Below are 25,420 nucleotides of genomic sequence, written 5' to 3'. Positions count from 1 at the left end.
AAATAATCCAGGTAACGTTTTACAGACCTCTCATTACAAACATGGCCTCTAAGTAAGCTTTTCTTTTCTCACTTTATTTTATTTTCTGCTGGGGATTCTCTCTTATTCTAAACACGTCTGTTTTGTTCCCAACCTCCGCTCTTTCTCTGCCTGACCCAGCTGTGCTTTGGAAAAGAAGGCAGAGAGAGGGAGCAATGGAGGGAGGAATGTGTGGCACTGCAATTTACCACTAAAATTGCCATGCCAGCAAAGACTAAGAGCCAAAAAATGGGCACAAGAGGAGGAAAAAAGCGCCAGACTTTTGTTGTTTGTGTTGTGTTTTACAGAACTGTCTTTGTTTCCTCTAAGGCACAGCACTGTGGTTCCTACTTCATATATGTTTGTATTCACACACATATACTAGGCCAATGTTAGTATTATTGTAAAAGTCAGATATTTCTAATGTAAATGACACTTTATGATTGATATACTTATTATATACCTATATATGCTACCTAAAGGAAGCATATATAAAGTGAGTAATATTGGTCCAAGAATTGAACCTTAAAGACCTTGTGAAGTGAATTCAGACATTTTCTCCTAAACACATTATATAGGTCATAAATGTATTTCTAAAAAAGGTGTAAAAAGCATTTCAACCATTTAGATTTGAATTGTGGAGCTAGGCTTCACAAATTGTGTTTCAAGATTTCGGTGTTCAGGATTTAGTGGGCGGATCTGAAAATCATAAACCCGCCTCTGCTGCTGTAGAGGTATAAATACATTCAGAGCACACTACTACTCCAGTCTACAGTTAGCCAGTAAGCTGAATTAGCTGCCGAGCTAGCAGCGTCCATGTTTCTGGCAGGTGGGGAGTTCCGGTCCTCTGAAATGAGGCCAACGCCACCAGGGGACGACCGTTTTGTGTTCAAAGGAACTTCCGTCTCTATACAAGTCAATGGAGAATTCACCAATTTCTCACTTGATTTCTAATCTCAGTAAACATTTTCAAAATGTGTTAATGGTCTCAATCGCTAGTTTAAAGCCTTCTTCAATGCAGTCTGGTGTTCATTTGTGAAATTTTTGGATTTTATATTTGACGATAAAGCAGGGTATGCATTGGGGCATGGCTACGTCGTGATTGACAGGTTGATTGACCAATGTCCTCGAGATCCAGCCCTCGCAACCAATCGCAACCTCCCCGCTCCGCCGTTGGCCCCGCCTATACTTCCGCCCATGACTCCGCCTCATGCCCATATAAGTAGAATCCATGTTCTTTTTTTCCCGGCATTTACCTGAAATTTTCAAGGTGGCATTGCCTAGATTCGAAACTATTGGCTTCCGAGCAGCAGTCCACAAACCAATGGGTGACGTCACGGATGTTACGTCCATTTCTTTTATACAGTCTATGGTTTCTGATAGGGGTGGTGACTTTGATTGACAGGTGACACTTGGTAGGGGGCGGGGTTTCAGTGAACTTGGCGGGCACTCCCACAGCATTTAGTAGCAGAGAAAAGGGCTGAGTTTTACACAACCTTGAAGCCTAGTTTCATATATTTGGCGATTTTTTAAATCATTCAAATTTGGCAGGGTGGTTAACAACACACTTTTCTGTGGTATGTCAAACTCAGAACACATATTTATTCTTACTTTACACGGACTTTAAGGAACACTAACGTTTGTGTGTATTGAGGATTAATTGTTAATATGTACAGACCAAAATCAATCTGAAAAATATGACTTAATCCAGTTTAATGCAGGTAATTTAATACCAATTAAATTGTCCAATCAGTTCAGAGTCAGACAGAACGGGAACTTTCAGTTACCACTTAAGAGCACAAAGCTAAACATGTAGAGTAGGGGTGTGCAATATGACAATATTAGATTGTGAAGGATTAAAATGTCTCCACAATCTGCCTTTACAGAGAGATCATTCCAAAAATGAAAAATAAAATCAGACAGACCTCTCAATTATCACTCATTGACTGTGAGACACACACATTGCAAGCAGTTCACATGCTCACACACCACACCTGTCATTTCTCACGCTGAGAAGTGATAGATCCCACCACACAGAAATGAATATATTATATACAGAAATGAACAGCAACGTGTTCATAGCTGTCCCGAGTTCGTGACCTATGGGCCAATCAGAAATAGTATTTCTTGTTACTGGGTAAAATCAGAAATCCCTCTGAATCTGAGAGTATATCCATGAGATTCATTAGACCTTGAGTCTTGAAGCCCTTCTTTTCCAAATTGTTCCACATTCAAATTAGCTGATTAAACTTCTTACCTTTTCTGAAATGCTGACAATATGTTTATTGACGCATAACCTTACCTAACCTTTACTCATGACTCCACCTAATTTGCATTATGGATGTTGAAGGAACCATGTGTTATGAAAATCACTATAAAGTTGCAATACATAACTTTCATGATGATTATTATCATTTTCCCTTTAAGAAAGGGGAACAAAATATTGTTTGCAATGTTGCATTCAGTTGAATGTACATTTCAAGTCAAATAGATGTAATTGAGGCTGGCAGCGTTAAAATGATGAGTGATCTTGATTTTACAGCATTAAATGTATTTGTATGAATGAATTCTTTACAAAACATTGAATCACAGCGTATTTGGATGTAGCTTCCAAACAGTAACATAGGATCACTAATGTTGTGTTCCCTGATTATATCATTGCTACTTTATAACACTAGGTGGCAGTGTCGTAAAGTAGTTACGGTTGTAACGTTGCAATAGCGTAGAAGAAGAGATTCAAGATGGCGACTTCTGAACACGATGTTGTATTGTACTGCCAACTAAGCTGTTAAGTAAACAGTATTGTATTCTACATTCTGGCCTTGTTACTTGTGTGCCGACACTACATTTTGGCGACGAGTGGGATCCTGACGTACGTGTTTTACCCCTTTTGCTGACTCAACATGGCTGGAAACGTGCCTGCGCCTCCGATGTTTTTGCCGTGCCCGGGAGAGCCGTCGACACCCTTCAACAATTACCTGCTGGTAATTAATGCAACGAGAAACGCTTGGCCTGAAGCTCGCAGGAGAGCTACATTACTCCACTGTCTCGGAGCAGAGGGACAACGGACTTTCTACTCGTTACCAGATACAGGTGACACCTTTGACTCTGCTGTCGCTGCTCTAGAGAAACACTATACACCCAAAGTAAATGTTGTTGTGGAACGACATGCCTTCAGACAGCGAAGACAAGCACCTCATGAGACTATTGCACAGTATGTGGCCGTGCTGCGTGATCTTGCTTCAAAATGCGGATTTGATGATAAAACAGATGAAATTATCCGTGATCAGTTGAACATGTGTCTAACCCAAACATAAGAGAGAGACTCCTTCTCAAACCAGATCTGACACTGGACAAAGCCTTAAAAATTGCATCACAAGTAGAATCCGCTGTTCAACAAGCCAAAGCAATTGCAGCAAATGACAGTGTTCCAGTCCAAGCTGTGCAGCCCCGTTCACAGTTCACTAAAAAGAAATACAACCAGCACACTCGCCCAAATAAGCCATCCAGTGCCACTACTACATCTTCCCGCAGCTGTTACAGGTGTGGTTCAGACAAACATCTGGCTAATTCTTCTCATTGCCCTGCAGCCAAAGCAACTTGCAAGTCTTGCCATAAAGTTGGACATTTTGCTTGTGTTTGTTGCTCCTCCAAGACAAGTGATGTAGGTGAGATCCAGCTACCTAAACTGACTGTGTTATACTTAAACCAACCTTGTCATGCACCAGATACACTTAAGTGTGACTCTGTTCAGATTCCGCAGAGTTCCTTACGGTCTTGCGTCTGCTCCCTCAGCCTTCCAGAAAATGATGGCTGAAATCCTCAACGGCCTCCCAGGTGTTCAAAATTATTTGGATGACCTCATCGTCTATGGCAACACCCTTGTTGAGCATGACCAGAACCTCAACACTGTCCTCCAAAAGCTGAAGGAGGCTGGACTGGTGCTCAATGAGAACAAGTGTCACTTCAGGAAGACCTCCCTACGCTTCCTAGGCCATACCATTACCGCAGATGGCATCCTTCCTGACCAAGAGCATATTAATGCCGTCTTGAAAGCCCCTCCCCCATTTGATGCTGTTGCCCTGAGATCATTTCTGGGCCTAGTATCCTGGTACTCAAAGTTTCTGCCTAACTTTGCGACAGTTGTGGCTCCTATGCGTGCCTGTGCCAGTGATAAAGACACATTCACATGGACCCCTGCAGCACAAAACAGCTTTGAGGAAGTCAAGCATCTTCTCGTGAACAGTCCTGCACTTGCTCTTTTCGACCCTTCTCTGCGACCTGTGATCTCCACAGATATAAGTGACTACGGACTTGGAGCTGTCTTTGCACAAGTGCAGCGTGATGGCACAGAAAAGCCAGTGGCTTTTGCTTCACGCACACTGACTGAAACAGAGAGAAAATACTCGATTGTTGAAAAAGAAGCACTCGCCTGTGTGTGGGCTACGGAGAAATGGAGAACATACCTGTGGGGATGCCGTTTTACTCTCCGCACAGAACACCAGGCATTGACAACACTGCTCAGCACAAAAGGAATCGGTCGGGCTGGAATGCCCGCTGGTCTGCACGACTGCTCTGTTTTGACTATGATATTGTCTATCGACCAGGCTCCCAGAACTACACGGCTGATTGCCTGTCACGTCTTCCCTTGCCTGTGCCTTCTGACTCTATTCCAAATGCAGAACCCGAGATGGTGGCACAGATTTCTGCTACCCTGAGCTCCCTTCCAGTGGCCGACTTTGACTCTGCTTGTCCTGAACTGTCCGCCCTGCGCTCACAAATTGAGAGTGCGCTAAATCAGTAAGTGGTGTATTGGCCAAATACTACACAATCCGAGATGAGCTCTCAGTCAAGGATAACTACATCCTCAGAGGCTCAAGACTCATTGCACCACTCTCCTTACGACACACACTGATCACGCTTGCACATGAGAGTCATCAAGGGATCGTCCGCACAAAACAACGCCTGCGCAACCTCTACTGGTGGCCAAGAATGGACTCACAAGTACAGTCTTGCATCGCTTCCTGTATACTCTGCCAGGCTAATGACAAAACAGCCTCTACTCGCCCTGCTCCTTTGCAACCAGTTCCACTGCCTGATGGGCCATGGAAGAAACTTGGCATTGACATTGTTGGACCCTTTGATACAGCAGTTCCTGCTTGCAGGTATGCCATCACACTGACAGACTATTACTCTAATTGGCTTGAGCTGGCCTTTTCACGTACTGCCACTACTGCAGATGTTATTCACCTCCTGATCTCTGTATTCTGCCGTCATGGTAACCCAGAGAGCGTAGTCACAGATAATGGGCCACAGTTCACTTCTGCAGCTTTTGCCTCATTCCTGCACACCCAAGGTATCTCCCACATCAGTCTACTATCCTGCTGCTAACGGAGCTGTTGAGAGATTCCATCGTGCTCTGAGAAGCTGCATTCAAACCGCCATTCAACAGTCACAACCATGGAAAGAGATTGTTATGAACTGGCTCCAGGTGTATCGTGCAACGCCACATGCTGCAACTTCAACCTCACCATATGAACTCCTCTATGGTAGGAAGATGCGCACCAAACTGGATATTCTTCCCCTGCCGTCTGCCATGTCTCCGCTGGATGTTTCTGCTCGTCATGCAGTTCAGAGACATCAGGAAAATATGCAGCATTACACTGATGCTAAACGTGGCGCACGCATGCCTTCTTTCCGAGAAGGAGACAGAGTGAGGATAAGGAAGCCTCATCATGTCCCTAAAGCTCATCCCAGATTCACTTCCCCTGCAACTGTGAGGAAGAGAATAGGTCCAAACTCCTTCTTACTGAGTGATGGAAAGACTTGGAATGCTGCACATCTTGCCCCCACTCCTCCATTGGTTGGACAAGACTGTGACACATCTGGACTGCTACACACAGGTGTTAGTCATTCCCCCTCTCACAAACAGCAACGTGTCAAACACAAGCCCAAGTGGCATAAGGACTATGTTACGTCATAGGTTGACCAAAGAAGCTGAGATGATTGTAGTAACTTGATTATTACAGCTAAGACAGTTTACAAGGTTCAAGTATTACTGTTATGCACTAGACATTAGTGAAGGTTAAGTTAAAAGTAATTCTTTTATTGACAATGATCATCACTGTTACATTGTTTAATGTGCCTTACGTAAAGCTACCTTATTCATGATACCCATGCTAATGGTACACAAGAGTATTTGATTATTTGTGTTTAGTTCATGGCAGAGCTACAGCCATATTGCAGAAGGATTTACTTATTACGTTTTGTTTTCCTATTAGCATTCACTTTATATTGAGAATGTATTCTTTTACAGAGAGACAAGATGTTGTGTTCCCTGATTACATCATTGCTACTTTATAACACTAGGTGGCAGTGTCGTAAAGTAGTTACGGTTGTAACGTTGCGAGAGCGTAGAAGAAGAGATTCAAGATGGCGACTTCTGAACACGATGTTGTATTGTACTGCCAACTAAGCTGTTAAGTAAACAGTATTGTATTCTACACTCTGGCCTTGTTATTTGCGTGCCGACACTACAACTAAGTAATCAAATAGGTGGTACATTTTAACACTAACCCTAACCCTTGGCACGACAATGGGACAAAAAGTGCAAGCTCGCAGAATAGGAAAGAGGTGGTGAGAGGCACACCAAATAACAGTTACTCCAACAAAACACCGACTGAGGCATCTGCTGATAAAAATAGGGGGGAGTTAAGAGATAAGTCATTTGAATAGTTATAATTATAATTAAATAAGTTTTCTGTCAAATCAACTTTCCCAAGATATGTGTGGAAAGTATTGTTCTTATAACCTTTTTTTTCAACTTAAACATTCCAGAACATACATAAATAAATGAATAAAATAAATAAAATACTGAATCTGGTAGTCCAGGTTTTAAGTGATCTCTAGCACCTCCCAGAGGACAGAAGGTGGACCAGATGGTGATCAGGATGCGTACAGTCTGTGATGGTGGCTGAGGCTCTGCTGAGATAGCGGAACATTGCATTGCAGAACAGCCAGCATACCAGACTGTGATGCAGTACACCAGTATGCTCTCAATGGCAGAACAGTAGAATACCACTAGCAGCTTCTCAGAAGCCTCAGGAAATGCAGCCGTGGTATTAACAGACCAGGTGAAGTTAATGGAGATGTGGATGCCAAGAAATATGAAGTTCTGAACCCTTTCCACACATTCACCCCCTATGAATAGTGGAAGATGTACCCTTCCTGAAATCAATTATGAGTTCCTTTGTTGTTGTTTTTTGTGTTTAGTATTAGCTTATTGGCTGAGCACCACCTCACTAGCCTCTGAACCTCATCCCGGTATGCAGACTCATCATCTCCTGATATTAGCCCACTACTGTCATACTTGGTTAAGTTGAGATGGACTCCCAGTGATATACTTAAACACTTTCTCCATCCACTACAGCACAAAATGGTCAGATTTTCAGTGCTGGTGTGTGGAGAGGGGCACACATTATGCTATCTATCTGTTTATTTTCCTCCAGCTGTTAGTAGATTAGTAAGGCTCTATATATAGTTCAAATCTGCAGTCATTTTGTTCTACCATAAAGACTGTGGGCAGAGAACTGTCTGGTTAAGCCCTTCTTAAAAGGACTCATTACTGTCTGTTAGAGCTTTTGGACTCCTCTTAAGTCAGATCAATGGCTGACCCTTCCTCCAGACCCATGGTTCCCAACCAGAGATCACGGGGTGAGCAGAGCTTTCTCATTGTGAGGTTATCAAAATTATGTTTGTTAACGAGAGGAGCAGTTCTCTCTCACTGGGGGCAGAGCTGAGCCCTGACAGACAACGGTGGAGAGTTGTCAACAACTTAACTCAGTAATTTGACAACACAGTCCCCATAAAAGAAGACTCCAAATGCTGAAAAATACTGCCTTAAAGATAGTGATTTAAAGATATAAACAAAAACTATTAGGTTCTTTACTGATTTGCCCTCATGTAACTTATTTTACAATATTTAGCTGCATCAGTGGCAAGGGTTTAGCATTTTCTGTCTCTCTTCCTATCTGCTCCTCCTCCTAAAAATAAATAAGAAAAATAAAAAGTTGTTAAAAGACATAAGATATGTAAAACCAAGTTAACTCTCTAGCTCAGTCGACCACAGCTAACACAACAGCGTCCTGCAGCCGCTTCATCTGTAGCCTTACTGGCGGAATAACTCTGTCCTCGCATTCCATGTCCTGACCTTTTATACATAACAGCGATGTGGAATAAAGACACTGTATTCCTGCCTTGAACAGACTCTTGAGAAATGACAGAAAATTGCGGCAGAGGCTAACGTTAGCTGCTCTGTGTGGTGGACAGTTGTCACGACTTCATTCAGTAATTTAGATGCGTTTGCTTCCATATTTATTGATATTTACAAATTGACTTCTGTGCTGCTAGTTGCCCATGTGTGCTCTGTGTGTTTGTTGTGAGTCTACCAGCATGCTGCTGATGAAGTGGCACGCGTCACGCCCCATTATCGGCCCCGTTATCCCCCCATATCCAATATTAATATCGGATCAGTGCATCCCTAGTCTAGATGTACTAAGCTAGTAGAGACATATCCAAAAAGAGTAATGGCTGTAATTAAAGAAAAAGGTGGCTCTACCAAGAATTAAAGTAGGGGACTGATGACTTTTTTTTTTTTAATTTTAGTTTTGCATTTTTTAATATGTTTTTTTTTTTAATTTTATTTTAACTTGTATTACAAATAAAATAACTATTTCAAATGGGTAGGATGATTGCCTATAGGCACTGTATATGCTACTGCATATGCACTTATGGCAACCCCCACATAAAATTGCAGATGAATGTTTAATATTTCGGACACCCACCACTGACTTCCTGAGGCAGAACTCCTAGAGACAGACACACACATCTGGAACAATAGAACACAACTATTTGTCTGACTGATCCCTTTAAGATAAAATTACTCAATTGAGTCTGAAATCTCCATATCAGAATACCCAAAATTAACCAGCCTCTGAAACTTAAAATGTATTAGTTGTGTGTTGCATTATGTGTTTTATTCTCACATGGTCTAAAAGAATGCAGTTTCAAGGTTTTGTGCAATTTCTGTACAGACGTTAGTAAATAATTTTAATGTGTGTGGGAGACACAAGCAAGAGTGGGGCAGAGGTGTGTTTATTTACCTGTCAGCCTTTATGCACGTGTATGTGTGTGGCGTGTGTGTGTGCAGACAAGCAGCAGGTACAGTTGGCCAGGTGACAAGATTCCTGCAACACTAAGTCACATGGGCTGATAATTCTCTCTCTCTCTCTCTCTCTCTCTCTCTCTCTCTCTCTCTCTCTCTCTCTTCTCCCCCTCCCTCTCTCCTCTCTCTCTTGCTCTCTCACTCACTTACACACACACATACACGCAAACACACACACACACACACAGGCAAGGGCTCAGCATATTGTATGATTGCAAAAGCCCTTCCCCCTCCCTCAGATCTTTGTCTCCCTGCTCTCTCTCTCTCTTTCTCCCTCTCTCTCTCTCTGTCTCTCTCTCGCTCTCGCTCTCTCACCCACCCACATAACCACACACAAACACACACACACACACACTCAGTCAGCGGCAGAGCATGTGTCGGTGCAGATCTGTGTTCGGGAAATAAGAGGTAGGAGGAGAGGAATCTATCCTTTTTCAAACTGCTAAAATTTTTATGCTTGCTTCCATTATTCAGTCGGTAGCCGTCCTCCTCTTCTACAGTGCTCCTGTTTATCACCACTGCATCTTGGTGTGTGTGTGTGTGTGTGTGTGTGTGTGAGAGAGAGAGAGAGAGAGAGTGTGTCAACCGTGACCACCGCTTATCATAGGAACCCTTGGACCGTAATGGATCTATTCTAGGAAGCTGTCACTGTGGGAGCAGAGTGAGCTGGAGGAGAGCAGTGCTGATTCTGCTCTCATGTTTACAATCTACTGAACATTCCTCTGTTTTGCTGTCTTTTATCTTGCAGGTCGAATCAACTGGCTCAGGCTGACTTTGTTATTTCTCTCACACAGTATTTATAGCTATGCTGCTCCTGTTTCTCTGATGCTTAGGATGCTTTAACATCTTCCATTTTCCTTTTTCACAGATGAGAAAGAGGACACAGTGTTAGGAAGTTTGCCGCTGCTCAGTTTCCAGATTGGGGGAGTGGACCCTTCGGATAATATCACCCGCAAGTTTGCCTTTAAGGTGAGTAACATCCTGGTGCAGGGATAGAGGGTGCTGTGTATAACTGCATTGCTGTGGCTCGTTGAAGGCTTTTCGTTTGGTTCTGATTGATAGAACCTGACCGACTTCATGGCTGAGTCACATGATATTATTTATGACTATTTAAGAGCTCCGTGGGGAGAAGCTTTGGGATTGGAATCTCATCAGAATGGACGGCTGATGGGATTTTTCAGTTGAAGAGGGAATGTTGAATAAGGAGTTCCATTAATAGATATGGATTCCCATTGTGGGCATGTAACCTCAGTACTTTTTGACTATTAACTGAAATGTGTTTTTATCCTCAAAAACTGGCCTTGAATGTTTGATCAGATTCTTAGTTCTGCTTCTTTAAAAAAAAAAAACAGATATAGTACCTGACTAATGTAATCATTGTGTTAAAACTCCTGAACCAGAAACCCAATATTTGCATATTACATCAGATTAAACATGAGCTGTTTTCAGTCACACTACACATTCAGAGTTTTTTGGACAATTGAATTGTTTCAGAAGAGGATGACATAGAGCTGCAGGAGTAAAAGCAGTCAGTTTGACTGATGACCGTTATTAGATAGTGAGTAATTTTTTATCTTGACCGTGCTCAAACATAGAACCAATTTAGAAGGTGGACAGCACAACATTTCTCTGAATGGGACCAGATTCAATAATATCAGCATGTAGCACCTGAAGAAACTTTGGAGCTTAAGTTCACACTGTGGTTTGGTGGGAAGTAATAATCACATCATCAACGACCACAAACAGATTCATTTTATTATTATTGCCCTTCCTGGCAAACAGATCAAGGATGTGTTCTCTCTCAGATCTAGATGAATCACATCAGCAGTGCTGAAAGTGGTGAATAAAGCTCCAGAGGCAGCAGCAACACAGAGCCACCTGACAGAGCTGTTTGTCAGAGCTGAATACATGATGAATGATGATGAGGATGTAATGTGGGTTAGCTAAGCCTCAAACTGCTGAGTAAAGCTTTATGTAAGTTGGAAAGTTAGCCTTGTTTCCCCTTCAGCATCAGCATGAAACACACATGCACTGGCAGCTCTCTCTTTCTAGCTCCTTCAGCTCTCTCTTGTCTATGTTGCTCTTTCTTATCTCCCTCTCACCGTGCCCTTTCTTTCACTACATTTACTGTTTGTCATTATCAGTTTTCCTCACTTTTCAGAACATTTAGTCCTTTTTGTTGGATCTTTCTTTGCACAATCAGTGCAAGCTCTGGACCAAAGTCCAGTACATGTACCCAGTGTACACAAACACACACACACACACACACACACACACACACACACACACACACACACACACACACACATATACTGGGTCCTCCACACACACCTGCAGTGAAGTGCAAATATACTCAGTACAGCCTTTATAGTTTGCCAAGGGTTAGTGTTCTGCTTGTTATCCATCCAGTGTTGGTCTCAGGGTTAAGGCTGATTTATGCTTCTGCGTGAGACCGACGGCGTAGCTACGTGTAGCCCTCTCCGGCAGTTGCTTTATTTATTAATAATGAACAAAAGGTTTTGTTTTCTGTTATTAGCCCACATAGCGCAATGCTACATGTTACTGTGACCGGAAGATAAACAAGGATACAGATAGACTCCTCTGAAACAACACACACACACATACACACACACACACACACACACACACACACACACACACACACACACACACACACACACACACAGTCACCCCTAGCAACACGTTCCTCTACGCAGAACTTCGAAAGGACAACGACGACGTCGGAGCGACGGCGTCACCACGGCGTCGCTCTGACGCAGAAGCTTAAATCAGCCATTAGGGTTAGTGTTCTGCTTGTTAGCCACCCAGTGTTGGTCTCAGGGTTAGGGGTTAGTAATCTTGCCTGGTAGTTCATATAAAGAATCCAATATATTTGTGTACACTTTCAAAATCATGTTTCATCATGTAATCATGTAATGCATTACAGTTAATACTAAATTCATCATAAATATACTGGAGTTAAAAAAAGGAGGTAGATACTAAACAGTTTGACAAGGCCTTTGAATCAAAGTTAGTCTTAAAAAGTAATGATTTTAAAGCCAGCTTGGCTTGTTTTAAGCTAACAGTGACAGCCTCAGACTGTTTGCATCAGAAGGAGGCACAGAGGAGAGCATCATCATTTCTATGAACACTGGGATGGACAGGTTTATATTTGATCTTTGGACAGAGCCAGATTAGCTGTTTTACCATTTATAGCACATCATTATACAGTTAGATCTGGCAGGAAAGGCTGTTTGATGGATATTTGATGAGTCCAAACAGCAAGAGAGCTAATCCGCCAAAACAAAATGATTGCTGCCTGTTTAATAAGTATTAGTAAAGAACACATTAAAATCCACCAAACAACACAGCCACTACCATCCTGAGTTTGTGCAACAGCATGTCAAAGTTTGCCCTGAAGTTATTAGCACAATACATTAAAGCCCTTCTAATGTGAGGTGAATAATAAGAGATGTGTCCTAGAGTTGAATGAAAGAGAGCAGGTGTGTGACATGGAGGCTGTCCACAGGAGTGTTTTGGTATTTAAGAGTAGTTAAGGTTTTGGATATGATTTCAAACCAACTTTCATGAATTTTGCATCTATAACATGCTTTCAGTCACACATGTACCAGTTTATCATTTAACACAGAGTTCAGCCAGATTAAAACCGCAGGACTCTTTAATATACAGCTAGCTTGAGAGATTCACACAGCTGTGAATGGGCCACTGATAATGAAGCGTATTATAGAGAGCTGATGCCAGTCAGCCAATACAAGTGTGACTTGTAATCTATGTTACATTTATAGTAGTTTTGAAGTTTTAATATATGCAGTCCAATTACAAAGTGTTTCTCTGCATGGATTCATATACACATATATCAAATCCAGCTTGTTTTGACTCATTGACTATTCAATAAATCTGAGGGAAGTTCATAGAACAGCCTGCAGCAGTACTGAACACTGTGTACCTGTGTATCAAAGCTGATATAATGTGTGCCATTGGGACATTTCTGTGCTTATTTAGAGTTGAACTTGGCCCTCTCTTCAGTTCATGCTTGTCTGGGTGCAGTTTAACAGAGCTCTGTTTGTTTAGTTGTTGACACTGACTTTGTCTGTGAGGCTGATAGCACCAGAGTGCTTCTGAAGGCTGTGGTGACCTGCTTGCTTTTATAAGCGCAAATCTATTTGTTATGTTGTGATTTTAGAAATAGTTATTTCATTATATGACTTATTATGCTTTTCTAATACTGAAACTAGTGGTTTAAATCACTAATATGTGCGCAAAAATGTTCTTTATAAGTGCATGCGCAAAATCACCGCTGGATACATGTGCGTACCGACCAATTCTGTTCTCACCACAGTGCTTATGTTTGTGATTCAAAACCATTTTAAAGTGACAGGTGCATGTCAACTATCTGCAATCAGCATATCACCACTCCAGAGGTTTACAGTTTATTTATTTAATTTAAAAAATATTTTATTTTGAATGCATTTATTTCATCACCACCTTTTTTATTGATTGATTGATTTTTATTCTGAGTCCCTCTTTTCTTGTTAAAAGTAAAATCTAAATATTGCTCTTTTTTTATGAATAAGCCTGACTTAAGCCTTTACATGTTTTATTGCTATATTTGTTCCATGAATTATCAGTAAAAGTTAATAAAATTTTAATAAAAATCTTTGTGGTGATCACATTTTATTATGTCATTTTATTATTTATTAAATGTTATTAAGGTTTTTGCTTGTTAAACTGTGAGTGGATTTGGTTTATTATTGAATACAAATCAAACCAAGAGTGAGGTCAATTACACCTATACAGTGTTAATTTTTAATGGGCCCCGGGGCCACTCTGCACTTAAAAAAGGTTATGAAGCTCTCTAGACTATACTCTCTCAACATTCCCCCAGAAAGAAAAGAAACTGATACAGGAAGAGAGTGTGATTGTCTTTTTATTTTTATGAGTGAAACATGACATCATAGGTATGGCAAGACAGAACGTAACACAAATATGTCCTTTGACAAAGTTGACATGATAGAATGTAGACAGGCTTAAGTATACTGTAGGTTGAAAATGGTGTGACGTGTTGGTGTGTATGTGGAGGATAAAATGACAGTAAGGGAGGAGTGTTGTTACCCAATGTGAGTCACACATGTGCAGTCACTTCCGCCAACGTACAGCAACACCACTTGGACAAACTACTGTTATAGGTTGGATAGATGTATTTCATACATGTTTCAGCAGTTGGATGCACAAAGTATAGAAACAATAGAAGTTCAACACAAGTTTGTACATCTGTATGTATTGTAACCAGAGAAGAATTAATACACCAGCCGTTTTGTACAATGTCACTACCCGATGTGAGTCCGACCAAGCCATGCGCAGTATATATACTATACTACTACTAGCCTATATATACTTATATAAACTAATATATCCTGATCTGAGTTAGCGGCTGATATGACTGGGACTTTTTACTTAGACCTTTACTTAGAGCCCTTAAAGGAAGTATTTATGAGTATTAATGTGAAAAATACACAGACGCACAAATGTTCCTCTGGTCACGTGTGTAATGACTGACAGCTCTACACAACACAACTGCTGAGGACACACAGAAATAACTCTTCTCACAGTGCTGCAGCTGGCAAAACAATATTTAAAATACAAGATAAACTATAACCTTAGAGATGTAAAAAGCACTCATCAGTTCATATTTCTCATTTCCAAGTGGAGTTGCCATACATAACTGTCCAATATGGCGGACCTTGGTGGACTCAACTGTGCATGTGTGACTCACATCGGGTAGTGACTCACATCAGGTAGTGACAGGGGGGAGCAAGTAAAAAATATTTTTTCCTTCTTCTTGCATTTATTTTTACTGGCACGTTAATTGGTTGAGCATCATGCTGCTGCCAGTGTTGGGTCTGTTCAGGGTGACTGCATTTCCCATCAGACTGGGTTTTTTTAATTGTATTAATTTATGCACATCATATTTCGGTAGGTTTTCCATGGGCTCCTTTTGGATCAAGTCCAAAATTGTGGCCTGTTATATCATCTACCCATCATAAGTTTACAAAGACTGATTAATATTTGTTCAATGAACTGGACAGCATATGTTTAAGAGAGTTATGAGATTACTGTGTATTCTGTCTATTTTGTTGGTAGTTGGGAATTAATATAAATCATCAACCCCTGGCAACCTCAATCTAAAAATACCAGCACTGGTCCTCAAAACCCATTTTGGTTAACCCCTCTTCAACCTGTGCAAGACCATCAGACTAGTTTAACAAGAACCAGGGGAAATAAAGATAGAAATAAAACCCAAGTGATCACAAGAATGTCTGAAATGAACAGCTGTGCTGTTTAGGAAACTGATTTCTGTGGAACATGCAGTCTATGCAGAGAAGACATTTAATGAATGCCAGAAAATAATTAATGAGAAAATTGAATAAAAAACTGAGACTATGAAATGCAAGTTTTAAATGACTCAAGGCTGAAATGTTTGGAATCAAATGAGCTCACTCAAACTTGATGAAAGCTCCAGTCTCAGTCTTGCACACAGGTCAGAGGGAGCTTGAATGTATCTTGAAAGGATTCAAAATAATGTAAACAAAAAAACATCTCTCCATTCCCAGCTTTTATGGAGTGGATGACCATATTTGTCTTTTGTCCTTGCACCAGCATATTGAAACAAACAAACATCACTCATGCTAAAATATTTTTAGGGACGTACTGTTATGTTTATTTTTTTGTGGTAGCATCTACAGATAGATGATAGATATGTTGTAGTTACATGAGTACTGTTGAAGCAGAGTGTGTGTTTTTCCAGGGTGGACTCCTGTCTCATTGGATGAGCTCTGGTCCTGTCCCAGCTTGTCTCCTTCATAGCTGTCTCATGTAAAAAGGAAAACCCCTCTCCCTCTCGATCTCTCTCTCTCTCTCTCTCTCTCTCTCTCTCTCTCTCTCTCTCTCTCTCTCTCTCTCTCTCTCTCTCTCTCTCTCTCTCTCTCTCTCTCTCTCTCTCTCTCTCTCTCTCTCTCTCTCTCTCTCTCTCTCTCTCTCTCTTGTGCAGTTTAGATATGTTCTGTTTGGACAAGCATGTTTGTCAGTGTTATTTATGTCTCATCACAATGCAACTCATTACAGTGTTTACCATCTAACTGGAAACTCAGGTCTGACTACAGAAATAGTTTAGTGTCTTTAAAGTATGAGACCCTTATTTTCTCAGTGTTGCTGATCATTTCTATCAAGGACATTGCAGAATTTGGGGAAATGTGGTAATATTGTTCCAAGGATGTCAGATGATCTGTCAGGTAAACAGCAATACTCAGTAGTGATCGTAGGTGTAGACAGGCTTCAAAAGGCCTTAAGCTGTGTCTGTGTCAAGAATCTAGACTCCACTTAAATCTTGCTTAACAAACTAGAAAATTCTGGTTTGTTGTTCACTCACATGGAAGAGAGGTCTGCCCTTTTACAGTGTTGTTTTCAATCAGCAGCTTGGTCAGAGAGCTGTTGAAACCTGTTGTACCTGTTACTTGTAGAGGTAGAGGTGTGGCCATAGCCAGGAGACATTCTGTAAGAGAATGAGAAAGCTCTGTCCAGCTGAAGCTTGTGTTACATCACACTAGTTGCAACCCAGGTTGTGCAAAACTTCATTCAGTCGTTCTATGTTGGCATTTTAGTTCTCTAAGAAATTAAAAATTTAGTTTGATATGAGAAATTCCACCTTTAACATTAGAAAAAAAGAAACACACACACACACACACACACACACACACACACACACACACACACACACTCATCTGCCTAAATGATTAAACAGGAGTGTAAGGTGTGTTTGTATGTGTGTGACTCAACCAGCAGAGTCACAGGGTCATGCCTATAGGTGTGTATGAGTGAAATGTTTGTGCAGTGGAGCATAGCCTCGGCTTTCTTGACAGCAAACAGCTCAACAGAACTATCAGCTGGCTGTGAAAAGATGAATGTTAATACCTTTGGGGCTTTTGTGCTACTTTCTCTCTATCCTTCAGTTCATGTCATAGATTCTGAGACACATCAATCAATCAATCAATCTTTATTTGTATAGCGCCAAATCACAACAAAGTTATCTCAAGGCACTTTACACATAGAGCAGGTTCTAAACCGAACTCTTCAGGTTTTAACTTTAAAGAGACCCAACATTCCCACATGAGCAACAGTGGCGAGAAAAAAGGAGAGAAAGGAAGGATAGAGGAGAGAAGCACAGTGAAAATCAACAATGAAGCTAGAAGGTCCGGGACTGGAATCCGTCATCCGGACGTCTACAGGCCCAGATTATCTGTGAGACGAGAAAGCACAGACAACTCCGGGGAAGAAGTTTAGCTTATTGAATGCGTTAATAGAACATGAATGTTAATGGATATAGACAGATGGACAGAGAGAGAGAGAGAGAGAGGGAGAAGGAAAAAGAAGAAGGGCATCTGTCACAAAGACTACTCAGGTGTGCTAGAGTGAACACTGTTAGCTGTTACTCTTCCAAACACAGGACTGGAACATTTTTGGGACCAGGCTGTAAGTCTCATCTCATGGTCAGAGGGCTGTTCAGTCCTCCTCCTTGCAGAGCTATTCTCATGAGGAGGAGCAAAGGTCATGAAGTCATATGCATTTATCCTGCAGCATGTGAGGCATGACACACCTCAGTCAGGAAAATATACCCACAATTGTATGGATTGACATTCATTTTGAACACAATTATGATCCTCTCAAAATCAATTGTTGAACTACTATTCTATCAGTGAACAGGAGATCTTCCTCTTCTTAAAAGTTGCATTTTCCTCAGATGAATGTATATAATATCAGGAATTTATGATATTATATTAGGATATCATACCTTACTTTACCTTACTCAGTTAGTCTTACAAGTCTTGTTAGTATCAAGGCTTCGTAAGGGTTAAAACAATAAATCCTATAATAAAGTCTGAATGACTTTCAGTGCATAATGACATACAACACTGTTAAATAGCTTTTTTATTGACTTTGAAATGTGTGAGGTCACATACAGTTGATTCAGTAACTCCTTAAAATGCCTTTTATGTCTACGAAAATAGATGTGACTGAGGATAGAACTATCACCAAGTTGTAAGAAATTCTAAATGAGATGTTCTCACAGCTCTGCTAAGGTTTTCACATGGTTGTATAAATCAGTTGACATTCTCGTATGTCTGTGAGAGAGAGAGAGACACCTGACCTTAGCTTAACATCTAGACAATTTTATCTGCTTCTTTATAATCTGCACTTTACTCCTGAAAAGATATCTCAGCTTGAAAGACTAAAATGATCCTGATATAGAGAGTCACATTTTACCCTTGTTGATATTCCTCAGAGGAAGAACCCATCTATTTGTCATACGCTGACACTCCTCTAGCACTCCTACTACTCTAAGGGTAGCCCCTTAGGGCCAAATACTACCCACTAACTAAGGCTTTAAAAATTGAATTGTCAGCATTTCTCTAGGTGTCATCCAGCTAAAATCACCAGCTCAAAATTTAGATGACTGCTGAATTTATGGCAGACAGACAAGTATTCCTAACAAGTAATAGGATAGTAGTTGTGGTGATCGCTGTGTGTGTGTGTATGTGTGTGTGTGTGTGTATGTGTGTGTGTGTGTGTGTGTGTGTGTGTGTGTGTGTGTGTGTGTGTGTGTGCACAGCTAGGGAAGCATTTCAATAGCTCCCAGCGACTGGTGCTGCAGCTAAAAGGGTGCATTAACTACAAATACTGGAGGCTGGACTTGGAAACCTGAATGTACACACACACACACACACACACACACACACACATGCAGCACACACACTGACACAAAGTCACTTTATATTAACAACAAGAACTTGAGGATGAAGCTCTATGCAACATTTCAGCTGAAAGATAGAAACGTGATGGATTGTAAGTATTTATAGATCATTCAAAAACTTAGCAGTATGTCAGCAGCATTACTGTTAGATGCAAATGAAATCACAAAGGCCATGTAGATAATGCAAATGGACTTAAACCCCACACAACAAGTCCATGTGGAAGCATGGTTGCTATGACAACATATGACAAAATTTTGCTAAAAGGTTACAGAGGAAGCACACAGCCATAAATGGACAGATTTTTCCTGTATTGCTTCCTGGCCTAAGCACATTGTTTCCCAGACTAATGAGAAGGAATGTCTGATTCCTACAATACAGAACCTTTAACTAAGCTGTCAGATAAAAAGCTCTGACCAACAACAAGATTTAGAGGGGACGGCTGCTCTGTGTTTCGTATATGTGCCTTACTGTGACAGGGAGTGAACAGTGGCTGGACTTATTACGGAGGTGCTGAAGAAAGTTTTGTGACATCCAGCTTCTCACATGAGCTAAGCAGCAATTAAAGTGTAAAGTAAGAATAAATATGTGTTCAAAGTTTGACATACCGCAGAAAAGTGTGTTGTAAACCACCCTGCCAAATTTGAATGATTAAAAAAATTGCCAAATATATGAAATTAGGCTTCAAAGTTGCATAAAAATCAGCCTCTTTCTCTGCTCCCAAACGCTGTGGGAGTGTCCGCCGAGTCCGCTGAACCCCGCCTCCTACCAAGTGTCACCTGTCAATCAAAGTCACATATGATATAATAATTGTAGCATAAACAGAGAGAACAGAATTGGTCCAAAAAATAATCCTTGTGGTGTGCCACATGTTTTCTGTGCAGTTGAAGAATTTCATGAAAATTAAATAAGATTAAACAATTGCGATTTTTTTTTGACATAGGAGGAGAACCACTCCAGGGCCATTCCAGAAATGTCCACCCAATCCTTATGTCTTTTAGAATAGCATGATCAACGGTGTGGAATGCTGCAGAAATGTCAAGCAGCACTCATACAGGGCACTGTCTGCAGTCAGAATGAATAATGTGACCATTAGAAGAGCTGTTTCGATGCCATGTAACAAAATCCAGATTGAAATTTCTCAAAGATTCTGTTCTTGTAGAGCACTGCCACTTCCATAACTTGTTCTAAAACCATTTTCTCAAATATCTAGGAAATGTAGGGCAATTTAGAGAATAAAAAAAATAAACAATGGATCAAAGCTAGGTCTTTTGAGCAGTGGCTGAAAACAGGCTATTTTAAAATATTCTGGGACACATCCAAGGCAAAGGAAGCTGTTTAGAATTTGGAGCAAACTAGGACCTACAGTACGTCCCTGATGTACCAATTCAATTGCAGTATAACGTTCTATAAACAGCTGTGTGTTCCAGCTGTGTCTGCAGCACAAGGCAAGGCAGTTTTATTTATATAGCGCATTTCATACACAATGGCAACTCAATGTGCTTTACATAAAACAGAAAAACATGTAATTTGAGAAACATTAAAACATACAATTACCCCCCCCCCCCCCCATAATAAAAACAAAGTACAGAAAAATAGAAAGACATAAATAAAATGCTAGAATAGAGCATTAAATATAAGATTGCAGCATAAAATAATAATTAGCTTTTAAATCATTAAAAGGACATACAGTGCAAATGAAAGATTAAAATGTAAAGTGTTTTAAAAAGAGCTCAATCATAAGCACAGGAGAAGAGAAATGTTTCTAACCTGGATTTAAAAATGTTCACAGTTGGGGCTGATGTCAGTTCTGCTGGTAGTTTGTTCCAGTTGTGTGCAGCATAACAGCTAAAAGCTGCTTTGCCATGTTTAGTTTGAACTCTGGGCTCAACTATCTGACCTGAGTCAGTAGATCTCAGAGCTCTACTGGGTTTATATTCTACTAACATGTCATTCATGTACTCTGGACCTAAACCATTCAGTGATTTGTAGACCAGTAGCAGAACTTTAAAATCTATTCTATAGCTGACTGGGAGCCAGTGTAAAGACTTTAGAACTGGAGTAATGTGCTCTGATCTCTTTGTTCTGGTTAAAACTCGAGCTGCAGCGTTCTGAATGAACTGCAGCTGTTTAATGCTTTTTTGTGGGAGTCCAGTCAGAAGACCGTTACAGTAGTCAAGTCTACTTGAGATGAAAGCATGAATCAACTTCTCCTGGTCTGTTTGAGACATAAAACCCTTCACTCTGGATATGTTCTTAAGCTGATAGAAGGCTGTTTTGGTGACTGATTTGATGTGACTGCTGAAAGTCAAATCTGAGTCTATCAGCACGCCAAGGTTTCGGACTTGGTCCCTAGTTTTTAGAGAGAGTGACTCGAGATGTTTACTGACAGCAATCCTCTTCTCTTTATTGCCAAAAACATTGACCTCAGTTTTGTCCTGATTTAATTGAAGGAAATTTTGGTTCATCCAATTAGTTACTTGCTCTAAACAGTGACACAACGACTGTATTGGACTGTAGTCATCTGGGGACAGTGCTAGGTATATCTGCGTGTCATCTGCATAACTGTGATTGTGAGTCTACATTACAGTTCTGCAGAATTTGACCCAAGGGCAGCATATATAGACTGAACAGAAGGGGTCCAAGAACTGACCCCTGAGGAACTCCACATGTCATAGCCACTCGATCAGATTCACAACTTCCAATGGTCACAAAATAACTCCGCTCTTCCAAGTAGGACCTGAACCAGTCTCGGACTGTTCCGCTGAGTCCTGCCCAAGTTTCCAACCTGTTCAACAGTATACTGTGATCCACAGTGTCAAACGCAGCACTGAGATCCAACAGGACCAGAACTGACACTTTGCCTGAGTCAGTGTTCAACCTTATGTCATTTAACACTCTAATAAGAGCTGTTTCTGTACTGTGGTTAGGTCGGAAGCCTGATTGAAATTTGTCAAAAAAGTTCAAGAAATTGCTGAGTTGATTAAAAACCACTTTCTCAACGATCTTGGCTATAAAAGGAAGATTTGAGATAGGTCTGTAGTTGATTAACATGGAAGCATCCAGCGTTCTCTTTTTTAAGAGTGGCTTAATGGCAGCTACTTTTAGGAGTTTAGGAAACACATCTGATTTAAGTGAGCTATTTATTACTTGTCGCAAATCTGTTGGGACAGAGTTCACAATAGTGACAATAGCACTACTCTGGCAAGGGACCTTTGTCTTCTCTCTCTCTCTCTCTCTCTCTCTCTCTCTCTCTCTCTCTCTCTCTCTCTCTCTCTCTCTCTCTCTCTCTCTCTCTCTCTCTCTCTCTCTCTCTCTCTCTCATCTACTTTCAAATAAAGACAAAAATGCCCCAAAAACATAACATAATAAAAGAAGGGGTCACTATTGAAATTAATCACTGAGCTATGATTTTATACACAGAGCTTCAGCAGTTCATCTTTGTTCATACATGTACATTACAGGCACACACACATTCTACAATAAACCTATGGAGTCTATAAACACATTTTGCAGGAGCCCAATGAGTGGTACTGCACAATAGCTTTGACATTTGAAAGCATCATGTACATACATGGCACACTGCTGTTTTTTTTCTTCCTTTTTCTGGGGGGCGCCCTTCCTCTATCTGTCCAACCCACGACCCCCTCCCCCATTGTGTTTCATCTTTTTCTATTATGTGTTTTAGCTTTTCCCTTGCTTCTCTCTTTCTTTCCATACCTGTCAGTACATTCTTTTGTTCTTCATGTGACAAGGCCTTTTTATTTTTGTTTAAAAAATCAAAAACAATGAGTGGATGATAACAAAACAATATGAATGTTATTTCTGTCATTGAAAAGAGAAGGGAAGTGTGAGAGATCTGTCATGTTTTCTTTCACCATTCATCCTGCTGTCTCTGACTACCTGAATGATGAATGATCAAAGGAGGGACAATAAAGAAGGGAGCTGCACACACACACACACACACACACACACACACACACACACACACCTCCCACAGCCCCGCCTCTGTTGCTAGGTTACTACTACTTATTATGCAGCCATTTCAGCCAATTGCATCAGGTCGCTGTCAGTGCTTGCTTGGAGGCTGGGCCTCACTGTGTTCCACCGTGGAAGGAAGTGACTCCTGTTTATCAATTACATCATTTCCTCTTGCTGTCTTCTGGCCACTCATATGACACACACACACACACACACACACACACACACAGTTTACAGTCACTGCTGCAGCCAAGCTCAAACAAATGCACAAACATGATGTGTTATGTTGTGTTACTTGTGTGTGTGTGTGTGTGTGTGTGTGTGTATGCATCTGCATGTGTGTGGTTGCTTGTTTCTTGTGGAGCACTATGTAAAATGTAATATTATAATATAAAGCTTTGATCAACAATCATCAATATCTGGTCTTGATAGAAATGAGGGCTAATGAATAAAGTATGTGTTGTGTTGGTAAAAACAGGAGCAGGACTGGCTCCAGATCAGAATCATTCACATGAGATTAGATCAAATTGAGTTAGATCTCATTAGCAGAAAGCAACAGTGACTAAGTAAAGACAAGTTTCTGTTGACCAACATGGATGTTTACTCCAGGTTCTCACAGCAGTTTTGCAATGTAAGTTCTGCTTTGACTTTTTCAAATATGAAGACAATACGATCTGTAGCAAAAGAAGACATTCAGCCATGATTTAACCACACACACAATTATGAATTCAATGTTTTCTGTAGGCACTATTGTCCACACTAGAATTTGAAGGATGGACATATCTACTTACTTGTCGTAGGATCAGTCAGCAGAAAAGATTAAACTTTATTGATCTGCATTTGGAAATGAGGCCATCAGGACAATCAATTAGAGCAGAAATACAGAAAGCTGAAGTTGTATGGGGTCTGGAGAAGAGAAGAAACCTTTTATAGGTATTCTAAACAGGCCTTGCTACAAAACAATACAGGGATTATATGTAAATAGAGTTCACCTGACAGATGTTGTCAGGTTGCATTATGTACATCTGATAAGTTCATTATGTACAAATTCTCAAGTACCTAAATACTATTTTGAGTTACTGCTGAATGACTATAAATGTCAAGTCTTTGTTGTTGGAAGTCTACTTTTTGTATTTGACGCTCCATCTTTGTTCAGCTTCTTTGCCTGTGCTGCCCTCTAGTGGTGATATTCAAAATTGTTTTGGTTCCTTTTATATTACATAATCAGATGACACCAGTGCTGCATTTATTATTATTCAGCTACAATAAGGAGGTGTTTGACCTTTTTCTAGACAAAACTGCTTTTCCATAATGACTTTTGAACAATATGTTTCATCTACATTTCTTGTTAATTATCAGTTAGTAGCAGGAAGTGCAGCATAGCTTTTTTCCTTGTGCTGAGATCACTGACTGATCTATATTTAAAACCTGTGTGAGTGGAGTTTTTTCCCCTAACTTTATTATTTAGTGGTATATCAATTTGAGAGCATGATTTATTGATTTGACATTCAGAGTTTGTAATACTGTGCCTCAAAACCCTGTCATCACACTCAAGCAACAATATATCTGAGTGTAAGCACACAGTTTGAGCACAAACAGAGCAAATTGAAGTACAATCAGAGGCTACTTTAGTGTGAGGGCAGGTTTTGAGGGACAATATTACAAAGCCAGCCAGCCAGCAATGCAATAACATTTGACATCACAAACCACCTCACTGTCTCCTCCTTTACCCCCCCCCCCCCCCACCACCACCACCACCATGTGAGCTCTGCTGACCCTCGCTGTCTTCGGTTGTGGTAGAAAGTACAGAAGGTAAAGAGTATTTTACACTTCTAGTAATGAATTGTCCTGTCTTTAAAGGATGCATGATTATGTATGTTACACTGCATGTCTGAATTAGTTGGTTGCCTAAAGATGTATGCATGCCACTGTTGTCTTGTTTGGTATGTTTGGTTTGCTCAAGTTTGGGCTGCATGTCAGTTGTGAAGTATCAGTGGAACTGATGCATGCATCATATCATGTGATCACTGTACATCTGCTTCTGTTGTTTCGAGGTGCACACTCTGATTTAGTTTTAATGTCCAACAGTTCATCCACCACTTCCTCCTTTCATCCACATGAACTAGTTTGAGTGTCAAACAATGAGCTGGGAGAGTGATGAAGAGAGATTAAGATGTGCTCTTTGTTGAGTCTTAAAAGAACAATAGACCACAGGATTGTATGTGGGTATTATATAGTTCCATTGTTTTATGACTTCAATCTTACTATCTTATTAATGAGTCTTATCACTGAGATGAAATAGAGTCAGATGGACAAAGGGTGAAGACATAAGAGCCTTCAGACAATCAGACAGATTTATCCCCATTATCAAAAC

At 40.6% G+C, this 25,420-nt stretch overlaps 1 protein-coding gene across 1 annotated transcript in view; it reads left to right on the top strand.

Annotated features, from left to right (window-relative positions):
* Positions 1-2,921: 2,921 nt before the first annotated feature.
* plekha6 (pleckstrin homology domain containing, family A member 6) overlaps positions 2,922-25,420 on the top strand; it is a 56,972-nt gene continuing 34,473 nt past the window's right edge. Inside the window, exons 1-7 of the mRNA XM_053315054.1 lie at positions 2,922-3,232; positions 3,773-4,375; positions 4,516-4,805; positions 5,105-5,296; positions 5,391-5,994; positions 9,537-9,649; positions 10,110-10,210. Of these exons, the coding sequence (XP_053171029.1) occupies positions 2,922-3,232; positions 3,773-4,375; positions 4,516-4,805; positions 5,105-5,296; positions 5,391-5,994; positions 9,537-9,649; positions 10,110-10,210 (2,214 nt within the window). The remainder of the gene's footprint in view (positions 3,233-3,772; positions 4,376-4,515; positions 4,806-5,104; positions 5,297-5,390; positions 5,995-9,536; positions 9,650-10,109; positions 10,211-25,420) is intronic.

Source organism: Scomber japonicus, chromosome 3, assembly GCF_027409825.1.
Source record: "Scomber japonicus isolate fScoJap1 chromosome 3, fScoJap1.pri, whole genome shotgun sequence".
NCBI lineage: Eukaryota > Metazoa > Chordata > Actinopteri > Scombriformes > Scombridae > Scomber > Scomber japonicus.
The sequence above is the reverse complement of the archived record's forward strand: the minus strand, read 5'-3'. Positions and strand labels throughout refer to the sequence as shown.